The 27,128-nt window shown below is 38.3% G+C and overlaps 1 protein-coding gene across 1 annotated transcript in view; it reads right to left on the bottom strand.

Moving 5' to 3' along the window:
* LOC140242963 (RING finger protein 17-like) overlaps nucleotides 1–27,128 on the bottom strand; it is a 152,810-nt gene that overhangs the window by 64,402 nt on the left and 61,280 nt on the right. Inside the window, exons 30-33 of the mRNA XM_072322707.1 lie at nucleotides 8,718–8,804; nucleotides 3,529–3,726; nucleotides 2,202–2,399; nucleotides 503–650 (exon numbers count right to left, since the gene is read on the bottom strand). Of these exons, the coding sequence (XP_072178808.1) occupies nucleotides 503–650; nucleotides 2,202–2,399; nucleotides 3,529–3,726; nucleotides 8,718–8,804 (631 nt within the window). The remainder of the gene's footprint in view (nucleotides 1–502; nucleotides 651–2,201; nucleotides 2,400–3,528; nucleotides 3,727–8,717; nucleotides 8,805–27,128) is intronic.

Below are 27,128 nucleotides of genomic sequence, written 5' to 3'. Positions count from 1 at the left end.
ATCACTCCACACGTTCATCGTCTAATCATCCTCGTCATCCCTGCATGCATATCTTCATAACATCCCCACTATCATCACAGACATCATAATAGCCATTAAGTTCATCAACCATCATCTTTGCAATCATCATTAACATTGCCACTTTCTGTGTCATCATTAAACAATTCCTCATCCAAATCTCTCTCCTCCCCTCCCCCCCCCCCCTCTCCCTGTCACCAGCAACATAGAAATGATATTGTAGTAAATATCATCCTAATCATATCTGCACCCTATCAATCATCACTAATATCATCATCATCATCGTGATGATGATCATCATCATCATCTTCATCATCATCATCATCGTCATTATCATAATTGCTGTCTTTGTTATCAAATCACTCCCTTTATCACTGTCCACCCCTCCCACTAAACCCCTTCACCTCCTCCTCCCCCACATTAGTCACCAGCAACATTGCAGCAACATTGCAGCAATAGCGGCAACCTCCACCACAATACCTACCAGGTTGTGGGTTGAGAAGAAACGGCAAGGCGGTGCTGGCGGAGGAGAGCTCTTCGATCTGGGCGTTCCACTCGACGAGTTGCCTGGCAGCCATCGCTATGGTTACATCTGGGTCAGCAAGAGAGGCATTGGCATACTGGATGTAGACCTGCCGAAAAACGGTAATATCCAAGATGTTGTAAAATGAATGTCTGTTGATCTACATTTTATGAGGACCAGCTACAAAGGTATGCATGGACTTTCTCTTGTGTGTTTTCTTGTGAAGTCTTATAGCTGAAAAATTCTTATAGTTGAAAAAAAAAAAAGTATTACAGTTGAAAAATCAATCTGTGCAAGTACCCATGTCATCAATGCAGTTGCACAGACAGCGTAACTACACAAAAGACAAAAAAAATAATCAAACAGAAGTGCTCAGCCATAACTGCTTGTTACATATCACAAAAGGAAACAAATTTTTGAAGAGTGGAAGACAAGCTTCAGTTCTAACAAAACAGAGACATAGCTTGCTTAAAGGGATGACATGGCTTTGGTTGAGATGGGGTGCAGATTTCCAACTTTTTGTGAGATTATGAGAAATCTCTTATGAAATATGAAAGAGCATGTAGTTCTAAGAAGGATTCAAAGTTTACTTGATGAAAATTGGTTTTGAAGTGGCTGAGTTATCCAAAACAAAGGGATCCTTATGAAAGGTGGGATCCATCTTCTATTAGGATTGCTTTGTTTGACTCTGTTTTTGGATTTATATCTCAGCCATTTCAAAACCGATTTTTGTTAAATAAACTTTGAATTCCTCTTAGAATTGCATGCTTTGTAACATTTCATAAGTGGTTTCTTAGTATCTTGTAAAAAGCTAAAAGCTCAATCATGATCTCAACCAATTCTATACCATCCCTTTAAGATTTGGCAAGGAGAATCAAGCTGGCAACACAGAATACTCAAGAGAATCATATTAGGCAAGCAGGAGATGAACCTTTCACCTACCCAAGAACATAGCTTAACTTGCCTAGCTTTTACATTCAGCCACACTTAAAGGTCCAGTGTACCTTTGGGAATAGTGATTTAAAAAAATTCAAGATAACTGTAGACGGTTTAGTCTGGAAACATTTTTATTATAACTATTGTTCACGTTTTGTATATTTAATGATACTCAACATCGATTTTACGGATTCAATTTTTTACAGTGGTTGTTTCTATCCCTAGCTCACATTTTAGAACTATATTAAAGCACTAAAGCTGAGTTTTTGTTTCATCTGCAAATGGTAAACTATGCCTTTAACCTTATTCCAGCTAAGGCATGAAAATACAACTAGTGTAAACTAGCTATTACATGAGGCACACATTTCACATCTGTTGGGGGAAGGGGGGTTGCAACAAGGTTCTCATGCAGGAGCTGACGATACATCGATTTACAGTGCTTGATTGCACTGAGGGATATATCATTACAGCACGTCCCCATGTCTGGAAAGACAGCACCAATGGAAGTATAAGTTGGCAGGAATTTAGGAGATGAAAAAGTGAGAAATATGTTTATGAGTGGCGTATCTGCCATACAGCAAACACAAAAACTTACTACAGGTGTACCTGCTGGTCGCCTTCAGGACATACTAAATTGTCTATGGTTCACTGTACTTTAAAACTCCTGTTTGTCTTTGTTTCAAATTCATCTTAAAATTTCACAGTGAAAAAAAGAGGCATCTACCTGGTCTGGTTCATCCAGGTGTGTGACAGTCACAAGAAAGTTGACTCCCACATCCGGGAGGATGATGGGTATGTATGGTTGCCCAGCAACGGCCATCACCTGCTCATCCTCCTCCATCTCGGCCACGCCCTGCAGCATTTCCACTGCCCCCGAGATGTCCAGGATTCCGGAAGACTTCTGGAGGACATCATCCCCATCCTGATAAAATTGGGGGGGGGGGGGGTGGAGGTGGACAGTGAGAGAGACAGAGAGTTTGAGGTAGGCCTGACAAGATGATCATTCAGAAGAAGCTACATCCTGCTCAGCCAATCGCATGACACAAAATCTACACATTGCTGAAAGAATATTTTAATTATTACTTGCATGAGAGAAAAAAAGAATGATAGCCTGACCTATTTTGGGTGATCACAATTCTGATCTTAGTAGAAATACATACACATAAAAATGCAGACAGACATACATTGAGTACACATACAAAACAAGCATACATACAGAGTCATACAAACATACATCCTCCACACATACATTTTCACATAATATTACATACACTCACAAATACAAATAGGCATATTGTGCAGCCTTAATGTCAGGCTCACAGCATGCATACTGCACATTATGACAAGATGAAATCAGACATGAAATATTGCAAAATGTCGGACTGAGGTTCATTTTGCTCTGTTCTTATGCCAAGTTTCCTTTAAATGATAACATGAAGTGATGTTTTCAGTCGGTCCACACTGATACTGTATTCATGGAAATATTCCCTCTGTGCCTTCCAAGCTTGTTATTTATCATTGTGGTCATGTTGACATTTACAACCACAACTTTCATTACGGCGCTAACATGCACCAGCCCACTCTTTTTTTGTACGTGTCATTCACCATCGGGCCCAAACTGTGTTACCATACATGCAAATGAGTTTGCCTTAGCTTCACGACTTTGATGTGTGATCAACATGTAAAACAAAACAAAACAACACAAAACAAAACAAAACAAAACCAAAAAAAAAGCAACAACAAACAAACAAACAAACAAACAAACAAACAAAAAAATCATCACTGTATTGTCTGTGCATGGATGGCGGTCATATTTCTTGGGTTAATTTGACTCATGTTGGGCTAATATAGAAAGTAGGGCTGGAAAATTTTGCCTTACTATAGCCTCATGGGCCATTGCAGCCAATATCCTGGCTAGGTACATGTATATCTGTCACACTCTGGCCCTACCCTGTGGAAGGGAAAATGTGATAAAAGAAGCTCTTCATCTTTGTCAGGTAAAAGCGCATCCACACGATGCTACATGCTTGTGTGGGCGGTCGAAACTGTACCTCACTCATTGCCCGGCTGTAGGCTGGGGTGGACGTGCCGTCGGTGATGGTGCTGGCGTCGTCGGGGCAACCCGCGTCGAAATCCTCGAAGTCTGGCTGGAGCTCGGCAAAGCCGTTGTTGAGCAGGACCCTAATGGCACTCTCCCCAGTGGGCAAGGCTAGCTCAACCTTCAGGGGCTCTCCCTTCACACACATTGCCTGCAGATAGAGACATCAGCAAAATTAAGGGAAAAAAAGCACATAATTAAATAGATAATGTGCCCTAAAAAAGATATATCTACATTCTTAAACTTCACTGGAAAAAGCAGAATTCAAATTCTTAACTTGACAGGACATAGTAAAATCAACAGAAAAAATAAAACTCCAGTAGTGATGGCTCATTGCAAATGAAAGATTGAATGTACTCTATAGACAAGAATAACAACATTGGAGGACAGTGACACATGTCAATCAATCAATCAATCAATCAATCAATCAATCAATCAATCAATCAATCCATTCATCCATCCATCCATCCATCCAATCTATCAATCAAATAATCAATCAATCAATCAATCAATCAATCAATCAATCAATCAATCAATCAATCAATCAATCAATCAATCAATCAATCTATCTATCTATCTATCATCAATCAATCAATCATTCCATCAATCAATTTTTGATCAATCAATCAATCAATCAATCAATCAGATCACCAAAGCATGATTGAGTGAAAGAATTGTGGTTCCTTTCTTTTTCAACTCGGGCTGGCACATTTTCTTCAACTTTCAAAAAATTTACTTCACAATACGTAAGTGTTTCAAGAGTGGCATCTCTATAATAATTCAAAACACACACAAAGTGTGTGGATGACATTTGTTTCAAGCAATCCTAGTCTACAATATTTCATAAGAGTCCTGCAAAAACTTAAGTATTTTCCTTACATGTGGAAAGAATCTGCCACCCCCCCCCCCCCCACACACACAATACTTAGTATAGGACAGAAGTCACAGTACTGGATAATCATATAAGGCATATTGTTTTGTGCATGTTTCTTTTTTTTTTCACCTTGAAAACAGAAGCTGATTACATCAAACCTAATGTCTCACAAAACAAAAGTGAAAATTAGTGTAACTTTTGCTCACATAACACAATGTGATGATTTCCAAAAAGAATGTGAAATTATCCTAAACTTCAATGATGCCTTTGATAACAAGAGAATATTCAACAGTGTCTTGAAGGGAATGAATGAGATAATTGCTGTTATGAAGTTAATCACGAATAGCCATCATACAATCAGGTTAATGAGAGTGAGACACAAACAAGACAGCGAGAGAATGGCAAATAATCCTAAACTACATTTTTTTGGTCTGTTTTGTTTTGTTCTATTCCGTTCTGGTTTTTTGTTTTGTTTTTGCTTTTGGCTGCACAGTGTACTTGATGAACAATGAGAAGTAATCACAATCCTGCAATTACTGTCGGATTATGTGGCACCTCCTTGCCAGAGTTGTCAACTATTCTGACAGCAGTTTTCAGAGCATTATGTTGGACCAGGCAAAGTCTTAATTACAAAGTTAAAACATGGCTGCTGAGAAATAATTACACTATTTATTGCAATATTCTGCAAAACAATTGGGTTGCAAATATTCCTTAATGGCCCCATATGGGTACGCATTTCTACTGTCTCATTCAAAAGAAAATGCTATTCAATCAAATGCAGCTATTCTTTAGTGCCACAGTTCAAAGCTCATGTGATAGGAAATTACATTTCACTAAAGGGGGTTTCACACCGAGCTTTACGTACTGTTGCGTAGAGTTGCGTAGTGTTGCGTAGTGACTACGCAACACTACGCATCTGTATGCTGTGAGTACGCAACTCTACGGAAGAGTACGCCGAGGGACGCAAAATACGTACGTGAGATGTACGCAAAAAATTAAACATGTTTAATTTTTTCGCGTACCCTCCGCGTAGAGCACTGATACGCAGATTTTACGCAAGTCTACGCAACACTACGCAACTGTGCGCCATTTATACGCAACAGTACGCGATTAAACCGTGTTCACACGAAGGCACTTTTTCGGCTCGCGTATGACATGGCGTAGTGTTGCGTACTGTTACGTAGACATTTGCGTAGACTTGCGTAGACCTGACGTACATTTACGTAGTGTTGCTTACAATTGCGTAGGCTATTATTATTGGTGAAGATTTGGCATTCCAATGTGATCCATGCTTGAAAACTGCATGATATCATTCATTCCACTGGACTCTGAATGTCTGGTGTCTGTTATCTTCCTGTGCTCTTCGAGTCTTCATTATATCTTTTGTAGTCCTAATGACTGCAAAAGGCCGAAAAGGAAGAGCAAACATTGCTGTGGTAGATGCGAGACTTCTTCTCCTGCTCATTTATACATGCCTCTACTGATCAACATGCAGGCAATTTGCCAGCACTGTGTGAACTAATCTGGCAGTGAAGCTCCAGCGGGAAGTTTCCTGAATCACCGAGGTAGAGGAAACAGAACGTGCTTCCAGCCTTATTACTTTTAACTGACCAAGAAAGGGTACCCGTTCTAATGGAGAGGGTTCAACAGCACCCGATTTTCTATGATAAGACTTGTGAAGACTATAACAAGGAGGCTAAGAAGCTGCTGTATCACTCATTAAAAAAAATGGAGATTGGGGTAGAAGGTATGCTACAGTATAGTGATCAACCAGACTAGCGCACGCAGACATGAGTGAAAACTCAACGAGATAAATTTGGCAGGCTAGTAAAGATTTCTGGAGGAGAATCAGGGAGAATCGGAAGCTACTGCAATTGCAAGTGCCATTTAATCACACTGATCTAAATGATGGGTATCTCATCTTCCCATGGCACCACGAGGTAGTTCCTTTGCTCATTTTCTGTTCTGCTTGTGTTGACGCTACATTTTTTCCATGTCTGGCAGGTGGGCATTATATAAACGTATCTCCACGAACCTGAAGTTACTTCATGATAATGCTGCTGGTCATCTTGATCAAGTGAAGGTTATGGCAAGTTTGAAGCTAGGTTCTAAAGATTTCCTGAAATTTGTATCTTATTGTGTGATTCTCGGTGCATGTCGTGTCAAGAGTTTATTAAACGCCTGTGGCTTTATTCACATGAAATTGATAACTGAAGAAACATCGTCGGCACGTAGTGTTTTTTTTTTTTCCATCAGTTGTTCATATTGTCCCTTGGTCGCCGCTGGATCCGAGATTTGACCCACATACTTCTTAATTCTGATTCTTGCCACATCTTATTTTCTTCGCTTTTCTCATTTTTGCAAAACGTTCGTATTTATGCGAATGCTGTTTCTAGGACAGCTAAGTAATGCTGGAGAACTGGAGATACCAGCAAAGAATTTAACCTCGCAACCATATCATGTTTGAACAGCAGGCAATTAGTGGAATAAGAAGCAGAAGGCTATGCTGAAGTAGATCTGCAGTTTCATTAATTTGTGCATACGCCCGCGGTACGCAACTTCCCGCAACTGTAAGCAACTCTACGCGGCCTGTACACCCGACCTACGTTTATGTACGCAACTCTACGCCCGCTACACGCCGAATAATCTAGGTTGATACGCGCTTTCTACGCAACCATACGTATTCCTACGCCGGGACTACGCAAATCCTGCGCGGATCATCACAATTATTTTTCATGAGTACGCAGCAGATTTCGGCGTAGTCGCTACGCAACTCTACGCAACTCTACGCAAAGCTTGGTGTGAAACCCCCTTAAGATAAAAGGAGACAATAGCAGTATACACGTACTTGAACCAGGCATCAACAATAGAATATCAAGCAAACAATACTTGGAGGTGGGAAAACAAAATGGGGGGAAAAAAATGGGTACAGCACACTGCTGACTGAAATTAAAGAAAATGCAACTTAAAGGTCCTGTTTACCTTTGGGAGCAGTAATTTAAAAAAAAATTTCAATATATCACATTTGATGCATATGTGTAGTTCTGGTGTATCACAAAACACACTACCATATAACATTTTTGCAATAAAGCCTAAAATACAATGTATAAGGAGATATCAGTATTTTTCTCAATAAACCATTACTGTAGACGGTTTAGTCTTAAAACATTTTTATTATAACTATTGTTCACATTTTGTGTATTTAACAATGCTTAACATCGATTATATGGATTCACATTTTCACAGTGGTTGTTTCTATCCCTAACTCACATTTCAGAACTATTTTAAAGCACTAATGCTGGGTTTTTGTTTCATCTGCAAATGGTAAATTATGCCTTTAAAGAGACAAAAAAGACAGGTAGGTATATCAAGGATCTTCAGCAAAAGAAAATGACAAAGTGAAAGTGACAAGGTATATCAATCACAGTGCAGGAATAGATAAGAGCTCATGAAATCAATTGCAGGAACATTTCCTTTAAAGGAATTTAATCATCGTGTATCTTTACTTCCACTTCAGGTTAGAGGAAAATGTCCTGTCATCTTTTATCAAAATCAATTCTTTAAACTGATTGCCCTTCTAAAACCACATCACTCATTTTATGCTGCATACTACACGACTTCAAACAGCTTAATGCTGCCACAATGGTTAAGGGCACTTGCAGCACATACTACAGTAAATGATAAATGATCAGCATTATGACAGCAAATTCACTCAGGCTATAGGACTAGCAAACATTAAAAAAAAATAATGCCTCCAGTACCTTTTGGGCAGAGGCATAAAATACAAATAACATGGCAGTTAAACGTTAGGCAAATATCTACTTTGAAATCAAGAACATTGCATAAAATTACATACAACCTACAGAGGAACTAAAGTTTCAAATTCTAGCCGTCAAACTGGTAAAAGATCAAGAAGTTTGGTGGGGGTGGAGGAAAAATCCCTAGTTGGAGTGGGAAGTTTTGCGAGAAGTTTTGCAGGAAGTTTGCAGCCAAACTGTCAAAACTTCGAGATCTTAAAGGTTGCGATCTTAAACTTCTGATCTCTCGCCAGTGTGACCGCGGCTAATGAGGACAATAATATGACAAGATCTGGTTTTCAATATTTCTCAATTATATGGAAAGTGAAATATTTATAGACAAGAGTTCAAAATTTTTTATTTAACTCTAATAGCGATCTTCCAGAGAAGGAGAGAAGATCAAGAGAGAGAGAGAGAGAGAGAGGAAGAGAGAGATGGGGATGGAACAAAATCTGGCTTTAATAGTCTTACCTTAATGTGAGCAGTACATGTCTGCTCAACAAGCATTTCCAACAGGAATGTTATAGCTTCTGATGGCCAGGTCTTATGGGGAGATTTCTGCATGGAAAAAAAAAACACAAAATAAAACAAAACATGTGACAAAAACTCTTTGTCTTTACCAGCAATGTTTTTGTAGCTTTTACTAGGATCTACACACACTCTACATTGACTGAGAAATGAAATTCACACACTGTCTCAGCTTGTCATTATACACAGCTATTTTGTATTTCACAGCTTGCACCCGTCAAAAGATGCCACAAAAACTCCTCTTCTCTAAAAAAAAAAAAAAAAAAAAAAAAAAAAAAAAAAACTTACTGTAGTAAAACCTTTATAGTTTATGGATTCCATGAATACTTGAAGCTAAAACACAGTAGTACTTGGCAGGACTCAGTGTATTTGAAAGCTCTAACAATAAACTTGTCAAGCTGGCACAATTTGCTGGGATATCAAGTTTTTGTATCATTTTCAGATCAAAACTTTGAAAAAATAATAAAGTCGGTATATCGACTTCTATTCCAGGAGAATGCTACGAGTACAGTAATGATCGAACCGTGTCCAAGTGGTATTAATGAATCGCATGGAAAACAAGGTGCCTGCAATTCACTCTTGCGAGGGATGAATACTGTTATGGCACAATATATTGTAATCAATGTAATCGAATGTAAAACATCATGTAGCAACCACGATCAGGTAAGCTCTGCGACTCAATACATCTGGCAAAACTTTTTGGTTTTATCATAATTACCCATTGGTGATCATGGCATTCTTTCACACATTTCTTTATGTACATACGCAAACAGAAGTCACACACAAGGAGGATACTTTCAGGGGGTATCAAACTAGCTGTTCAGTAATACATGTTGTACTTCTGTTGGCAAAATTATTCAAGAGGCTTAGCGATATTAGCTTGGTTAAAAAAAAAAGAACAAAAAATTGCAAGTTTACGCTGTCACAGTTGTAATAAACTAAACTGGAACTAGTTGATGTTAAGAGGCACTTTACAGGTTGTATCAGCTGCTTAAATTCATCTGTGAACATTTGGCTCTTCCAATGCTTCATTTCTGAAATGTAAATTCTAGTACATGAGAAAGATGGCTGTGATTTAACATTGAATTGAATGGCACTTGTACGAGCAGACAGTTGACGTCACAGCAATTAATTCTGACCTATCATCTTCAGTAGATATGAACATCTTTCAGCTCTGTATGATTATGTCATCTCAGACAAATGAACTTGGGAGTGTTTTGCTGAAGCTTGCTTGCTGTCAAAAGCAATTTGTGGGCAACCTGGGTGAAAATGTTTGGAAGTTTCTTGAAAATCAATGTGAATTTGATTTTTTTTTTCAACCATAGATGATAAAGTCTTCTTCTCAAAACTAATGTTTCTTGTCAACATCATTCAAACAAGTCAAGTACAGTATATGAACTCATAACAGATATATCAAATGCCTTGGGCAGTCAACATTGCTCCTTTGTGGCTACAGCTCCCTTCTGGTTTTCATCACAAAATATCTCACCTGAATCAGTTTCAAAGATATCTGTACAGTCACCGCCGCTTAATCGGGACAATTTGGGAGCAAGACCTTAGGCGACTCTCCCCATTATTAAAGAGAGGTCAGAAATTTGCATTGTTTTGCAGTGGCCTGAAACTGGGTCTAGGCTTGGCTCACTGTATCACTGGACTACAATTTTTGATAACAATGCTAAAGCTGTGGTTGAATTTGCCTTTGTGTATTTAGTTTCAAGACCTGCTGTAGATTGCCTTGTTTTTCTTTCTTGTCTAATACCTTTGGATATACACTCTATCTTACATCCTCAGAAAAGACAAATTCTATTAAGTGCATTTCTATTTTGCAGAAATGCTTGATGAAACTGTGCACTGTTGGGTCTAAGGCAATTACTCTCTGGGCAATTACCCCAGACCCTTCCCCTGACCCTAACCGTAATTCTAATCTTGAACCTAATCCCTAACCCTAACCCTAAGGCCAAAAAAAAAAAATTGTTGCATTGGCGTAACCCGCCTGACCCTAAAAATTCCGCCGACCCCATGTTTTTTTTATTATTTTTTTTGCTATCGATATCAAATATCTTGTTGATTGCGATCGCGATCGCACAAACCCGGAAGTGGAAACGGCTCTGGGGATATCGGATGTACGAAGGAGAGATCTAGCATTCAGACTGCGATGTATTGTGCACAGTTTTGCCATAGGTTTCTTGTGTGGAGAACTTACACGAATCTGTATATGTGGGACTGTAATAGAGATCGCCGCGTGCGATGAAAAGATCGTACATATGGGTCAATTTGCATCTATCTTATCTAAGTCAAAATAGTAAAATATGAAGTGAAAACATTCAGGATAGGGATTTCAACATCTTTAAATTCTGTGAAGGGGTATAATTCCAGTAATATCGGCCTCATAAATGATTTGTAGAATAGATGAACACAGCACATTCGGTTCAGCAGTTGTAACTGTTTACTGAGCTGAGCACGAGTTTTACACGTAAAATGCAGGTAGCAAAAAAAAAAAAAAAAAATCCGCCCGACCGACCCTATTTGAAAATCTCATGTTACGCCAATGCAACAATTTTTTTTTTTTGGCCTAACTGTAACTGTTAACCTTACCCTAACCCTAATCTTTACTTTAACCTTATAACTTACCAGTATTTAGCTGGGGGGGGGGGGGGGGGGGGGGAGGGTAATTGCCCTCAGGGGGTAATTCCCCTGATATGGTCCTGTTTAATGACACCTACAATTTCACACAAGTTCGGTATACCTACTCCACACATTTTAACTCCACTGAATAAAAACTGTGGGTTTGATTCAAATTGTGCTTGTCAATTTGGGCTTGGCAGTCCTATTAAACCTTCCTGGCAGTGGAATTGACATTATCATCTTATGACAATAATTTGTTGGAGTTCTGTACACACAATCATACAGTCACACAAATGCACATGCAAGCAATCGGATGGAACTGTTCAGTAAATATATCACCTGGTCGATTCAACAATCAACAAATTATTTCAACTAAGAAATCACCCTCCTCTTGCTGCTACTCTATGCAGAAAGTACTTTGACATGTCACATTATCTTTTGAAATGTACTTAGCAGTGGCTGTTAATGGAGAGATTGATTAAATTAATGGATGTAAATTAATAGATTGGTGTACTCTGAGTTAAAGTATGGACGGTGTAACATAACAAGTCTTTTATCCTACAACTCTGCTAGTTAGATATCTGATTTTGTGTTGATTATCTGATGAATATTAATTCCTACAATGCAAAGAAAGAGCAAGAAAGGTGACCAATGTTTTGAAGGGATAAACGCATTACAAGTGCAGTACATTGCTGCCAGGAAATAAAAAGAAAGGGCAAAGGATGGGGGGCTGGCAAGTATTGAGACAAGACTCAGAACCTTTTCTGTGCCATGGACTTCTAAAGTAAAAGGCAGTGTGTACAACGCTATGGGGTTTTCTGTGCCAATGGCACTTAAAACACACAAAGGCTTGATATACAATGTAGGGCACACTGCGCTCATTTCAGTAGCCGAATTTTAGTATTCCAGGCAGATTGAGGTGAACAGAAAGTCCACCACTTTCTGAGATGTTACACCAAGGCCCTCTCATATTCAGGGGGTGGAACTGAAATAGATGCTGCCCTCCCACCGCTGAACTCTCCCCCGAGGTGTCACGGGAGAGACCATTTGGGCTTGTTTTTTTGAGTTTGTCTTTATACATTTAATGTGATCAGGTGACTGCCTCCTGTCAAAGTCCGACACACCCACACACATACAAACACACCCACACACACACACCCATATTCCTGCAGCTTTGCAAGAACTCTCCTTTTTAATAGTATGCTCTAAATTAAAAACTTCCGCGCACCTGTATACATACGCACAGACATGATATTCTCCTAAAGTGGGCACTAAATGAAAGATTTTCCGGCATCCCATACATTCTCCTCTCAGTGTGTACTGAATAGAAGATTCTCCAGCACCTGTGTATACAGACATACTATTCTCTACATCTTTCTGCTCCCAGAGAAAGTAAGTGGGGGTGGGGGGGGGGGGGGGAATGAAAGTGTACTCGAGTCAGAGTGTTTGGCAATTCACCTACTAGTATTTACAAAGTTGCCACATGTATGTCTCCAGGCACTTGTATTATTTCTATGATCATGACAGCTTCACTTCCCTCCATAAACATCCAGACGAACAAACAAACAAACAATGTTGTTAGGAGCAATATCACTGTTCTGAGGAAAAACGCTTTGTAATTTCAAAATTACAAAACTTTAACATATTGAACATTAACTGAGCATTGGACAAGTCATGGAAGAGAAAATGCAACAATTTACTGTAATTTATATCTAAATGATTTCTTGAATCTGTTTATAAAACCTGATGTTACTTTAAAAATCTTATTTTTACTAGAATCTCTGTGTCACAATACATACAGTCAGACCATTAAGTTATGTTACTCCCGCACGCACTGCGCACGGGGCTGCTTCGTGCGGCTGCGTGCGGTTTCGCACGGGTGCGTGCGGCTCCGTACCATTTCATACGGCCTCGTGCGGGTGCGTGCGCTTCTGTACGCCCCCGTGCGACCCCGTGCGACCTCGTGCGCCTCCGTGCGGCTGCGTGCCAGTCAGTGCGCCTCCGTGCGGCTGCGTGCCACCGTCGAGTGCGGACCATCTGGCACGCTACCGTGCGAGGTGTTGGCACGGTACCGTGCGTGGTGCTGGCGCACGCTACCGTGCGAGTCCGTGCGAATCTAGCATCCTGCTAGTCCCGACACGGGACTCTTATCTTTTTTTTTTTTCACTCTCTCATACGCCCTCATTGGCGGTATACGAAGGCAGTCTAGGCAGTGGACTAGCATTCTGCGTGCGAATCCATTGGAGGCCGTGCGTGCATGCATTGTAAATAATAATATCCCCTTTGTAAGTGTGTGCTTATGACTATGTGTGCGCCTGCGTGTCCATGTCTGTGGATCCGTGCCCATGCCTGTGTGCCTGCAAGCGATCGCTAGAAGACGATACGATGTACACACTGTACAATGTTCAATGAAAGCCCTTACAAGTCTGTGCAACTGCGTATTACATGTAAACACTCATGCCTGTCCAAAAATGGACGATTTTCTACATTGCAGAGATCACTTGCAATCTTTCTAAGAATATGGAGTACCATCACCGTGTGTACATGTATCTCTCCTTGCAAAGAAATTAGAAAAATTGTGTGGTTGTATGTGTGTCTTTATCACTCGATAACTTGAACAGTGTAGAAATAATTATGGTAATAATGACAATTAACAACAACAGAGAAAAGCTATTGTATATATAATTACATCAAGGGAACCATTTGTTGATGATGATGATGATGATGATGTTGATGATCACTCAAAAGGTAATAATAAATGTACATTGTAGATGTTCCATATTGTTACATTATCAGTATGGTGTATTAGTATTTTTACTATTTTTGCCTCTCTTAAAAAAAAAAAACACACACACACACATTCTTTGTCCTTTCTGATATTCCCCGAAAGCTTTGAAATATATGTAGAGCTTACACATTGTCGTAAGCAGGAGATTAAAAAAAAAAAAAAAAAAAAACATCGTCGCTGCAGGATAGGTCGGTATATTAACAGTTTCCGTCTCGATAGGTTTGTAATCTTGGCAAAATATATTATATACATATACATAGATTAAGAAATATAAACATACATATATATATATATATATATATATATATATATATATATATATACATATACATAAATTAGATATTGATTGAATCGTTTCTTTATTCAAGAAAATGTTCTACATTACACCACCGGTCTAGTTATCCCAAGGTTTCTTTGAAAATACTGCAAGCATCAAAATATCAAACATCGTAATTTTTATACACAATTTCCCGTGAATGCTAAGCATATGAGAGAAAGAGATAGAAAAGAACAAAAAACTTCTGCCATATGTCTTGCTTCTCGCTTTATTGCAGCGTATGTCATTGTCGAAGTATAAATGCTATGATAAATGTTGGTAACAACCACATGAGAACTTGCACATTCGATTCCCAACAACCATTAAATCATTGGGGTCCGTAAAAAAGGTTACATAATACATACGAAGCACCTCATTATAATGTATTCGATGGACCGGTGCAGAAAAAACTGGCTGTCTGTAATCGGCCTTTGAACATCTCTATTATGCTCATAATCCCCGACTTTTCAGATGGCGGCTACGAGCGCGTCCAGGGATGTTTTTGTATCAACATTCTGACTATTCATGGAAGTACAATGTAACCTGATACTCTGGCCACCTGGTCTATTCAAAGTATTCTTGCGTAATACACGCGCGTAATTATGTTAGGCTGTGTTTCACCATGATGAATATATAGGACCCCATAGTAGCAATATCGGCTCTTGCGTTGTATGAATGCTATACAGGGATCCTCCATTTGGTTCGTTGGTCAAGTATATAGATTCTTTTAACGATCTTATAAGCAGGCTGTCATTCATAAGTATGACAGAAAAACAAACAACAACTTCAAGCAACATCGAAGTTGAGTTTCGCGAACTAATCTTCCATTTGAGTTGGTTTCTCGGTTTTGTTTCAACAATTTTTATAATGTTGACAAAAGCCTAATGGGATGTTCAATATTCAATTAAATCATTGCATCTTTCTCGCAATCTTTGACAACTAATGATGACTAAACCTGTGAAATCCACGATTTACTTATTTACTCATGACTGCCTCCAGATTTCGACCATAATTATATGACTTAGGTTTCCATGGGATCAATAAAGGAGATCAACGAGCGCATTTGTAGGTTTCCTGTCGGGTTTAATGTTGCAAAGTTTATGTGCAATCACGATTCACTTACAACCCTATATACACCGTAATGGCGGGATGAGATATTGTTCACTACACATCAAGTGAGATTAAATCTTACACAGTGTACTGTGATATGATATACATGATAAATGTCATCCGCAAACGGGATAGATTATTGCTTTGTCTATGTGTGTGTGTGTGTGTGTGTGTGTGTGTGTGTGTGTGCGTGTGTGTGTGAGAGAGAGAGAGACATGAGAAAGGGTGGAGAATATAACTATATGATCTTATAAAACACATGTTCAAGTCAGTTGACGGAACATTTATAAGCTCTTCCGGTCTGCCTATGAAACATCGGAGTCTATGCGATAAGAAGAAAGATTGAGAGATAGAGAGAGAAAAATAAAATAGGCTGGTCTTCTAAATTTTGTTCGATGAATGGTAATCTTACCACACTTTTGCAAACAAAATGAAATATTATACACGGCTAGGTTTGCCTATAATCTGTGTTATGGTGATATCTTATTAGATTATACATAATAATACGGGCAAAGTATCTTGGATAAGTGATCGCCACCATCGATGAGGATATTCAATCTAGACGACTAATTGAAGATGATGAGAATAAAGAAGACATAGTGGATAGCTGGAAAGGAAAGTAATGTGATGCAATGAGATAAAAATGAAGGAGCACGAATCGAGGCAAATGTATTACAAAGGAAGAGAAAAAGTATTCGAGTGTTCAAAATGGTTTAACATTATGCGAAGATTTCATGGTCATTTTTTTTTCTGTGTGTGTGTGTGTACGTTTGTTTTCTAATTTTACAGTTATGTAATTCAAACTCGTCGACAAAATAAAAGAAAAAAAAGATAGCGCCATGAATATGTTCATAATTCAATCTCAGTTTCCTCTCACTATATCCTATCACTTCAAAAAAAAAAAAAACGTATTCAAATTAGAATGCCCGTAGACAATTCAAATTCGTCTCCATGTGAGAGAGCGTCTTTTCAAACAGGGTCGCAGGTGACCATTCCCGAATTCGACGCAGAAGTTAATTCAATTTAGCAACAACAAAAAAAGGCTGGCCATCGCGTATACTCCAGCAGCTGTAGAAGAAGCCGACATGATCATAGAAGTATGACAAGCACAAGCCACACAGGCTTGAAGGCCTAAAATTATTACATCACTTGAGAAAATAAGGAAAAGGCAATATCTTTGTTGAAATAAACAACATTTCTCCTGGCATTCTTCAATCTCTCATAACAGACGGCTAATTTTGCTGAATTGTTCTTCTCTTATGTCATGAGTGTAAATCAATATTTGTTTCATTGTTTATACAGTACCAGACAGTACCAGTCATCCCCTGATAAAAGACAAGAAAGAAATGAAGAACTAATCTCATTCAATAAGCATAATGTATAAAGGAAATGAGCATTTGCTGCAATCGTTTATGAATATGAAAATGCTGCAATGTGCATGAGTGCGCGAAGTCTAATGGAATGAAAAAATTTAGTCCTACCTAAATGCATATATATCCTTATATATATATATATATATATGTTACGCTGGCACGATAAGTGAATAAACCACTTCAATAGCAGCATGAAAACATTTGATTTCATCGATACACATGAGATAAGACAAGAACATTTCATGCTTTTATTGCCCAAAATACCTTGCTCCTAAACAAAGTGTTCAATTGAAGCGATGGGTTGTCACAGGTCCATCTCTCACAAAATTGAATCACTCTTCACAAATTTGGAGCGCTTTCTACGAAGGCAAATGCATTCTATGGACCAGTGCAGAAAAAAAGAGACCGTCTGTAATCGGCCTTTGAACTTCTCTATTATGCTCATAATCCCCGAATTTTCTACGAGCGCGTCCAGGAATGTCTTTATATCAACATCCTGTCTATTCAATAAGGTACAATGTAACCTGATACTCTGGCCACCTGGGGCCCGTTGCATAAAACTCCAACCGGATTTTTTTCTGGTTGAAATCACAAAATTCCGGTTGGAAGCTCCCAACCAGAGTTTTTATGCAATGGATTTTACATTCTTAGATTAGCAACCTTAAAAAATTCAGGTTGGGCAAATCCCAACCAGAATTTTCTAAGGTTGTTAAAAAAGTTTTATGCTACGGGACCCAGGTCTATTCAAAGTATTCTTGCGTAAAACATTCGCATATGTTAGGCTGTGTTTCACCATGATGAATATATAGGATCCCATAGAGGCAATAACCATCGGCTCTTGCGTTGCATGAATGTTATACAGAATATCCTCTATGCGGTTTGTTGGCCAAGTAGATTATTTGAACGACCTGTAAATGACATAATCAGACTGTCATTCATAGGTATGAGAGAAAGAAAAAAAAAAAACAACTTCAAGCAACATCGAAGTTGAGTTTCGCAGACCAATCTTTCATTTGAGTTAGTTTCTCGGTTTTGTTTCAGCAATTATCCCTTTCATAATGTTGACAAGAGCCTGATGGGATTTTCAATATTCAAATAAATCATTGCATCTTTCTTGCTTTCTTTGACAACTTATGATAACTAAATCTGAAAAAATCCATGCTATTGCGGTACCTGCCATCCACACAGAAGTTTCTTCTTTTTTTTTTTGTATAAGAAGTTTGCTTTCTGGAATTATCCATTATGTCTGCCTACAGATATGACTTAAGGTTTCCATGGGATAAATAAAAGAGATCAACGAGCACATTTGTGATTCAACAGCAGGGGTTAAATGCTGCCAATTGCATGTACAATGTTATAATTGACTTAAGACTCTACTGCCAAGAAGTATTGCTCATTACGAATCACATGAAATAAGATTTCACATAGTGATAAGACAGAAGTTATTTGTTATAATATTATTATAATGAAAACTCATCACTAACCGGAAAGACTATTGTTTTGTGGAATTTGTATATTTGATAGAACATTTATGAGGTCTTCCGGTCTTCAGGCGAAACACTGGAATCTATGCGATGAGAAGAAAGATTGAAAGGGAGAGAAAGAGAGAGGGAGAAAAATAGGCTGGTCTTCTAAATGTTGTTTGATGAATGTACATATATTAGATATTGTTGTATAATATATATATATATAATACAGGCAAAGCATCATCGAGAAGTGATCTTCACTAATGATATTATTCAATCAAAGAATTGGATAACTGGAGAGAGAGGGAGAGAGATCAAAGAGGGGGGGGGGGAGAGAAATATGATGGTCTTCTAAATTCTTTTTGATGGATGGTAATCCGATCACACTTTAGCAATCGAAATGTAATGTTACATCCGGTCAGGTTTGCCTATCTATGTTATGGCAATATCTTTTGAGATTGTATATACGGGCAAAATATCTGTATACGTTTGTAGGCGGGAATGAAGTGGATAGCCGGAAAGGAAAGTGATGAAATTTAATGGGAAAGAATAAAGGAGCACTAATCGAAGGAATTGTATCATAAAAGAAAAGTAATGGAAACTTGATTATAAATAATGGCACATTATGCAAAGATTTTGCAGTCGTTTTTCTGTATGTTTTTATTCCAATTTCATAGTTAAGTAATTCATAATCGCCAACAAAAAATAGCTTCCTGAAGATGGCCATTCAGGTTTGTTTTCCCTTCGCTATATGCTATCCCTTCAAATGTAGCATGAACACACTTCAATTTATAGTCCATGGGCCAAGACCCGAAAAATGGGTTGTTGGTACCACCTGAGGTGGCAAAACCTTTTTGGTGTCAGTTTGTTTGTCGGGCAGAGATATGCTTATCAAGCTATGATAGCATTTCCAAATGAGTAGCTTAGTCATAAAAAATGATTTTTTTTTTAAACCAATTTGGTCTTGTTTTTATATCCCTTTACTTCTGAATCGAAACTAACCGCTATAAAAAGAAGAGCACTGTCTTCCGTACGTCCACAGGTGTTCTGTTGTAAACGCGATGCGCTTAGTCTTTATTCAAGGCAGCGAAGGAATATCCAAAGGGTTATGATGTCCACAGCTGTCACGCGGTGCGCTTAGTCTTTATCTGGACCAATGTACCGTTATCATATCTAAAGTTCCTCATATAAGGGATTATCTATACTATTTTTATACTACCCTCTAAACAAATAAATCAATTTTAAACAAAAATCACTCTGTTTATCTACAATATTATTCATTATAATGTATTGTAGTGTACCGGTCCATTGTTTTTGCATTATCCTTTTTTGTTGGATGAAAATAAAGCGACATCGGCGTGGTGTTAGCGTTTTCACACTAGCGTTTTTGCCGGAAAATGATAGATAATTGCAAAATACGGTAAAATTCAAGAGGAATTTTTTTTTTTTTTGGTTGTTGTTGTTGTTTTTAGATAAAAGGATATACACTGTATCATAAGCTTTGGATATTCCCTTCGCCGTCTAGAATAAAGACTAAGCGCACCGCGTTTACAACAGAATACCTGTGCACATACCATAGAGCTGCATTTTACAGCTCTACGGAACATACAGAAAACAGTACTCCTGTGCTTATTTTTAAGGATGTGCCTCTCTTAATGATTGCGATTGATGTTCAACTATTTTCTTTCACGCAAGCTTGAACAGGAAGAAGCTAAAATTCAGGCAAGGAGACGAGTTTTCTTCCATGAGATACAATCATTAAGACATACATCTATTCCCGAAAGTTGTGTGATTGCTTGTGTGCTAAAGAATTGTGTCCATTACATGAATCAGGCACTTTACAAAACGGTTGAAATCTACTGAAAGTCGAACTTGTGTTTTTTTTTTTCATTTCCATTTAAAGCGGGGTAGACTAGAAATTTGTTTGTCTATACTGACAGGAGACATTACATTCTTCCAGTACATGCTCCGCATTTAAACAGTCACCATATTTTCGTGGTCAGAATCAGATAATGGACAAATGATATATTATAAAAATGAAAATACGAAACTACGAACACGCCATATGTACAAACATTATGAACTTCAATGAATTAAACTTACTTGTGATATTCTGCATAAAAAACAAGCACGCCGATTAAATAATTTAATAGAATTTAATAGAACACACAGCAATATCATGCATGGCGGATCAAATCAAGTTCAATTGGTGAGAAAGCTACATGAAGTTAAAAAGTTGACTTCTTTTCGTTTCTCTTTCAATTCATGAAGACAGAATTACATTGTATATCTAATGAAGAGGATTGTCTCTGTTGCGAACGATCGCTATATATAGCACTGTTAGTCGTCTGCGCAAATCCTAATCCCTAAATACTTAAATTTTTGCTTGATAATGTAATAACCCTGCTTATAACTTTATAAAGGACTCGCAAATTCAAAGTTTCAAAACGCACACTAAAATATTATTGCACACGGTGTATTTCAAAAAACATTTTGAATGCGTTGTGTGTAAGCATGTTAATAGCATCAATCTGCCGCCTTTTATTTTCCGTACGTAAAGCGCACAGAAACGTAACCAAACGTTACCAAATACAGTGAAATGCATTGTACGGCGTGGTACTATCATTAGAAGTATATCCCATTCCTTTTTACTTTTATTTGCTAGAAGCAGTCGTCAAACCATGCGTCATTTTCGTAGCGACATCATTTAGGAATTAGAATGTATGAAGATAATCGGTACTCATTTATTTTGCGCTACTGACATAGCATTTACATTTTCCAACTTTTATTGACATGCAGTATTATGTTACTGAATGGTTACGATTACGAATGTTGGTTATGAATTCAAAAGACTGGTTTATTAATCGAACTATAAAGGTAATAGCTGTTTTGAAAGTAGTTCGATGCAAATTCAAAACGCAATCGAAATCATCGTCATAGGGGGAACTGATAGCTCTAGAAAACTTGTTGAGGCTAGTAAAGATTGCCGTATGCAATCTTTGTAGAAAGTTTTGACTTAGGCCATCTTTCGAGTATTTTGAGAAATTATATAAAGAAAATTATTTGTTTTGATTATGTCAAGAATTAGTTTGAACTATGAGAACAAAAAGGCGCGGTTACCCAAACAATGTCGTAGTTCGAAAAGACATGATGGGTAAAGTGAATTCATGACTTGACTAATCCTTACTGAATTGATGATCACTACTGTAAACTATCAGTTATGTCTTGTAGATGATACCTCTGTAATCGTAGTCAAAATTCTTTTGAGCGATGAGACGAAAACCAACAAACAAAATGCCGTGTATCATCGCTCGAGATTCCAAATCAAATTCCGAATCAAATGGAATATCATGTTGTGGGTGAGCAGACTGTGTTACGATTTTTAAATGTTTCGAGCAGTTGTTTTTAAAAAAAAAAGAGAGAAAATGAGGCAAAGTTCAAAAAGTTAGAAAAAAGCACGTAAATGCCGGCGATCATGTTTGATAATCAAAGTAAGAGATTATAATCGGCCGTGCGGATGTATATGATTGCCTTATTTACATGTCTGATTTCTGTAAACTATGTTATATTTAAATGTACGTTCCCTTTCCTCCTTGATAAAAGTTGTGTTGGGTTTTCGCTATAGGCATTTATTAGGAAACACTGTAAAAACGACAACAAATGCGTACTATACATCAAGAGATGACCTATACATACATGAAACACAAAAATTTGTATACGTTCTGATATAATGCAACTGCTTGTTTGTTAGTTAGTTAGTTTGTTTGTTTGTTTGTTTTGAATTACCATGGTCTTTGTTGAGGGAAAGATGAAGAAAAGTAGTAGAGTGTATTACTCTCAAATCCGGATAATTGCGATAAGTGTGTATCCCCGCCCTTTCTATACAGGTAAACGATTTAAGCTTGGTATGCTATTATAAAAGCCTGCATGTGTCACGCAGAAGAACTGATTCCGCGATCACTTTTAACCTTACATAAAATTCACGTTTTAAGATAGTAACGACAGCTTGTAGGAGCTTGTAGGCGTCCCTGACTGTGGTTCTGAAGACAAAAGGGGACTGAAAAATTCTTTTACAAATTAGCAGACATGCCGATCCTCCAACACCGTTGCTCCATTCAGTCATTGATTCTGCTATCAATGGCGAAGAAAGAATACTGGTTGCGTCTTTATCCACCCCTTGATAGCAGGAAGTTTACCTTTCATTGTTTAAGGCTTCGTTGATGCGGGGTTTACTCGGATACAAGGCGTGAACAGTGTCGTCCGAGTTCTTTCATTTGAAATTCCTCAGAATACGCAATTCAATGGGCAATTAGCGCTGCTACTTCGCAAAGCTGTTAGCCAAATTCTTTGCAGACTTGACCTCTCACATGTCAGCTACACGCAATACACGACAAACAGCTATCATTACAAACATTCTGATTAAAAAACAAAACAAAATGAAGAAGCACACTTTTCAGTAGCGACACAGCTTTCTGTCCCTTTCTCAGATAGGTCCTACCTCTAAAAAAATACACAGATGACAAGAGTCAGAATATCCTCAAAAGGGAACACGACCTACATTGTATTTGGGCATTAATAATGTTTATCTTCCGATTTCTCTCCATGCCGTCGCGGCCCAAACCATCATAAGAAATAGGGCAATAAGTTTTATTAACCAGGGAAACAATAGTATGCATTACATAAATTTGGCGAATTATCACACGAATTGTCGACTTACTAAAAACGAGAATACATGTAATTGACAACTTATAGGCCCTACTATATCTCCAGAGATGAACTTTAAACAGCAAGGCACATACCAGGGAAAGAAAGTTATGATTATTTGAATGAATTCATTAATGAGGCCAATTAATAACCGTTGTAAAAGTACACACTCGCATACAGAGGTTTCAAGTTCGATTATTATGATCATTGTATTAGCTCATAGATAAAGTATTATAAATTCTGCGTGATCGTTCGTTGGAATTATTTTTTTCAGCGCGATTTGTGCGTCACATCAATCACCACTTCATGAAATATGGAGGGCATGTATCAAACGAAACTCGCTGGTCATGCAATCGATAGCCTTGGTCAGCTCACTATTATTGCGTAATTCTAAAGCCCTCACCTCTTGACCGCCGCGCGCACCATGCTTTGTTTTGTCTTCAATGGGGTCAAGAGCAATGCCTCATTAGCATACACCCTAGAAACGGAGGTGGAGTCTCAATCGGGCAAGAACAATTGGTGCGAAACGCAACGCAAAGGCGAGGGTTCGAAAAAAATGTAACCGAAAAAAATTGTCTCAGAAAAACTGTGATTTGGGACACTTGTACTCATTTTTACACGCTGAAATTTTCTGTACAAACAGATAAAACATCAAGGAATCAAAATCCGTATAAAAAATTTCGACCCGAGCACTGCTTCCCCTTCATTTGCGGCTCATTACGGGAAAACTCGCCGTGCGACTTATGACTCATTTTGTCGGAGCGCCACACACGTGATGCGCTCCGTCGGAATGAGTCAAAAGTCGCAAAAAATGAGATCGTAGTTATGCCTATATGTGAATTTTACAGACACTAAGCTTTACACTGATATGTAATACAACTCATTTGGACATCCCTATGGATCATAGAAACGAATATCATCTACGCTTATATGATGTCAGTCCATTTTCTAAATAACGGAGAAAATCGCTCTTAAAGTTCGGGCTATGTTCAAGCTAACAACCTGTTTCTTTCACTATAGACGAAACAATACAACAGTCCTGCTTAGCGACGGCGTTTACGCTCAATCGCACGCACTACCGTATACGGCATAGCTTGGATGTGTAAGATAATGACCCAATCGCAGGACAGGTCTATCATTAACTATTCTAACCAATACGGCAGCCCGAATGTAAACTGAAGTGCGTTTGTGTCCGTGCCGCTGCCGCCGCATGAATGAGTCGGTAAGCGTTGTGTGTCGGCTGCGGTGACTTAGTTGCCGCAAGTTTTTAACTCACAAACAATAGGAAACAGTAGAAAGAAAGAAAGAAAGGCACGCAATGCGTATTACAACAAGCGTCTTTTAGCGAGGGCCTTGATCGCTTGATCGATCTCCTCCCATATTGTTGTCAATGGAAACTAAAGGAGATGCGTTTAGCAAGTACCAATACCTATAGTCCATGGGCCAAGACCCGAAAAATGGGTTGTTGGTACCACTCGAGGTGGCAAAACTTTTTTGGTGTCATTTTGTTTGTCGGACATAGATACGCTTATCAAGCTATGATAGCATTTCCAAATGAGTAGCTTAGTCATAATAAATGAATTTTTAACCAATTTGGTTTCGTTTTTATATCCCTATACTTCTGAATCGAAACTAACCGCTATACAAAGAAGAGCACTGCCTTCTGTATGTCCATAGGTGTTCTGTTGTAAACGCGATGCGCTTAGTCTTTATTCAAGGCAGCGAAGGGAATATCCATAGGTTTATGATGTCCACAGCTGTCACGCGGTGCAATGCGCTTAGTCTTTATCTAGAACAATGTACCGTTATCATATCTAAAGTTCCTAATAAAAGGGATTATCTATACTGTTTTTATACCACCCTCTCAACAAATACATCAATTATCCCGTTCCTTCCGCAATTCTCTGAGTGCCTTTTTATGCCCTCAAACGAGATTCTTTTTGCCCGTCGCCAAAGGGGCAGACAGGTTGGTAATCCACCTGTGTGAAGGCAGTCAAGCGGTTCATTGTGTCCCCCTTTCCACGGTCAACTACATGTGCCAGTGAACAATGGAAATATCGATCGGGTGCGAGGTATGAATAGGGCGTGCGCTGATGAGCTCTCAGAATCTTTTGTTCTACACAAAACCAGGTACCTGAATGAGGTGACTGGGGTCAGCGAACCCGCATTTCTAATTGATCTCAGCCTTAACCTCTATGTACATGTTCGTACGAGTTTACAGCAGAACAAGCAAAAAACTAAATCACGAAAAGGTACATAATACTGTAAAACACGCTTTTTCCAAACAGAAGGAGAACAAATCCTGATAGAGTAAACTCCGATCTTTTAATCAAACCCACTTTTCTGAGCATTTTAACACAAAGAAACATGAATTTAGGCCACTGAAACAGGCACCCTTGTCTTCATTTTGGGAACCTGGTAAACCAGGTTCCCGTAGATCAGTTGCTCCCACGGGAACCTGGTAAACCAGGTTCCCGTAAGGAACGGGTTATAAACAAAAATCACTCTGTTCATTTACAACTTTATCAATTATAATGTATTGTAGTGTACCGGTACATTGTTTTTGCATAATATTTCATTGTTTGAATGGAAATAAAGCGACATTGGCATGGTATTAGCGTTTTCACCGTAGCGTTTTCAGCGGAAATGATAAATAATTGCTTTGTTGTTGTTGTTGTTTTTAGATAAAGGGATATACACTGTTTTATAAGCTTTGGATATTCCCTTCGCCGTCTTGAATATTAGACTAAGCGCCGTGGATATCATAACCCTTGGATATTCCCTTCGCTGCCTTGAATAAAGACTAAGCGCACCGCGTTTACAACAGAACACCTGTGAACATACAGAAGACAGTACTCTTCTTTGTATAGCGGTTGGTCTCGATTCAGAAGTAGAGGGATATAACAACGAGACCAAATTGGTTTAAAATTAATTTACTATGACTAAGCTACTCATTTGGAAATGCTATCATAGCTTGATAGGCATATCTATGCCCGACAAACAAAATGACACCAAAAAGGTATTGCCACCTCAGATGGTACCAATATCTGGCCTGGCCCATGGACTACTAGAGTGAATAGAACCTGAGAACCCATTGTAGGCGGGGATTCAAAAGACAGCATCAATAGAGGAAGTTAATGAAGTTAATTAACGATAGTCGTCTTTTCAGATCGTGTTCTTTGCGTGTACTAAAAACCTTCTAATAATGCACATGGTCGTAATGTTGCAGAGCATCAACGACTGCTTTCGTGCCTGCTCTGCTGCAGCTGTATACAGCCGTAACATTCTGAATTCCCGCCATATTAGGCACATTTCCCTTATAGGCGTTGCGTCCACATTATCTATCGCTTTTATCGCGCTTGCCAAAGCTGCACATAATTTATACTATACGTATCAGAAGCAAATGTTGATGTATAGGCCTAACAGTTTCATGTTGTTTTTTTTTATAATTATGATTGTATCATATTAATTTAGAATTATAGTGCTTCTTATTCTCGGTCACTTTTATGATACCATAGCATATAAAGAACCATTAACTTGTAGCTTAAACCTATTTTTATTTTTGTTTATTATTTTTTTTTATTACAGAACACCACATTTACAGTTACAATCTTTCTGCATTTGAGAAGTTCAGTATAGACCGATAGTCATATTTACAATTATATTCGGAATTAATGCTTTAAAGGCCGTCGTCGTATCGTTTTGTATTCACAAATCTTATATTGAAATAAGTGATTGCTTGATTACTTTCGGGTAAAAGAACCACCGGAAAAGGAACGCATTTATCTGTTTATTTTTTTTTTCTTAACGAACCTAAGCTAATAGCGAACCATATGAATTGTGTGATCTATGAACCTTCAGAATAATCAATAACCCCCCCCCCCCCCAACGAAAGGAAGCATTTCGTAGTGCGTCTCAGTACTCTTGTGTTTGTTTTTAAGGATGTGGCTTCTCTTTATGATTGCGATTGAT

The sequence above is a fragment of the Diadema setosum genome, chromosome 19 (genome assembly GCF_964275005.1).
Source record: "Diadema setosum chromosome 19, eeDiaSeto1, whole genome shotgun sequence".
In the NCBI taxonomy this organism is placed as follows: Eukaryota; Metazoa; Echinodermata; class Echinoidea; order Diadematoida; family Diadematidae; genus Diadema; species Diadema setosum.
The sequence above is the reverse complement of the archived record's forward strand: the minus strand, read 5'-3'. Positions and strand labels throughout refer to the sequence as shown.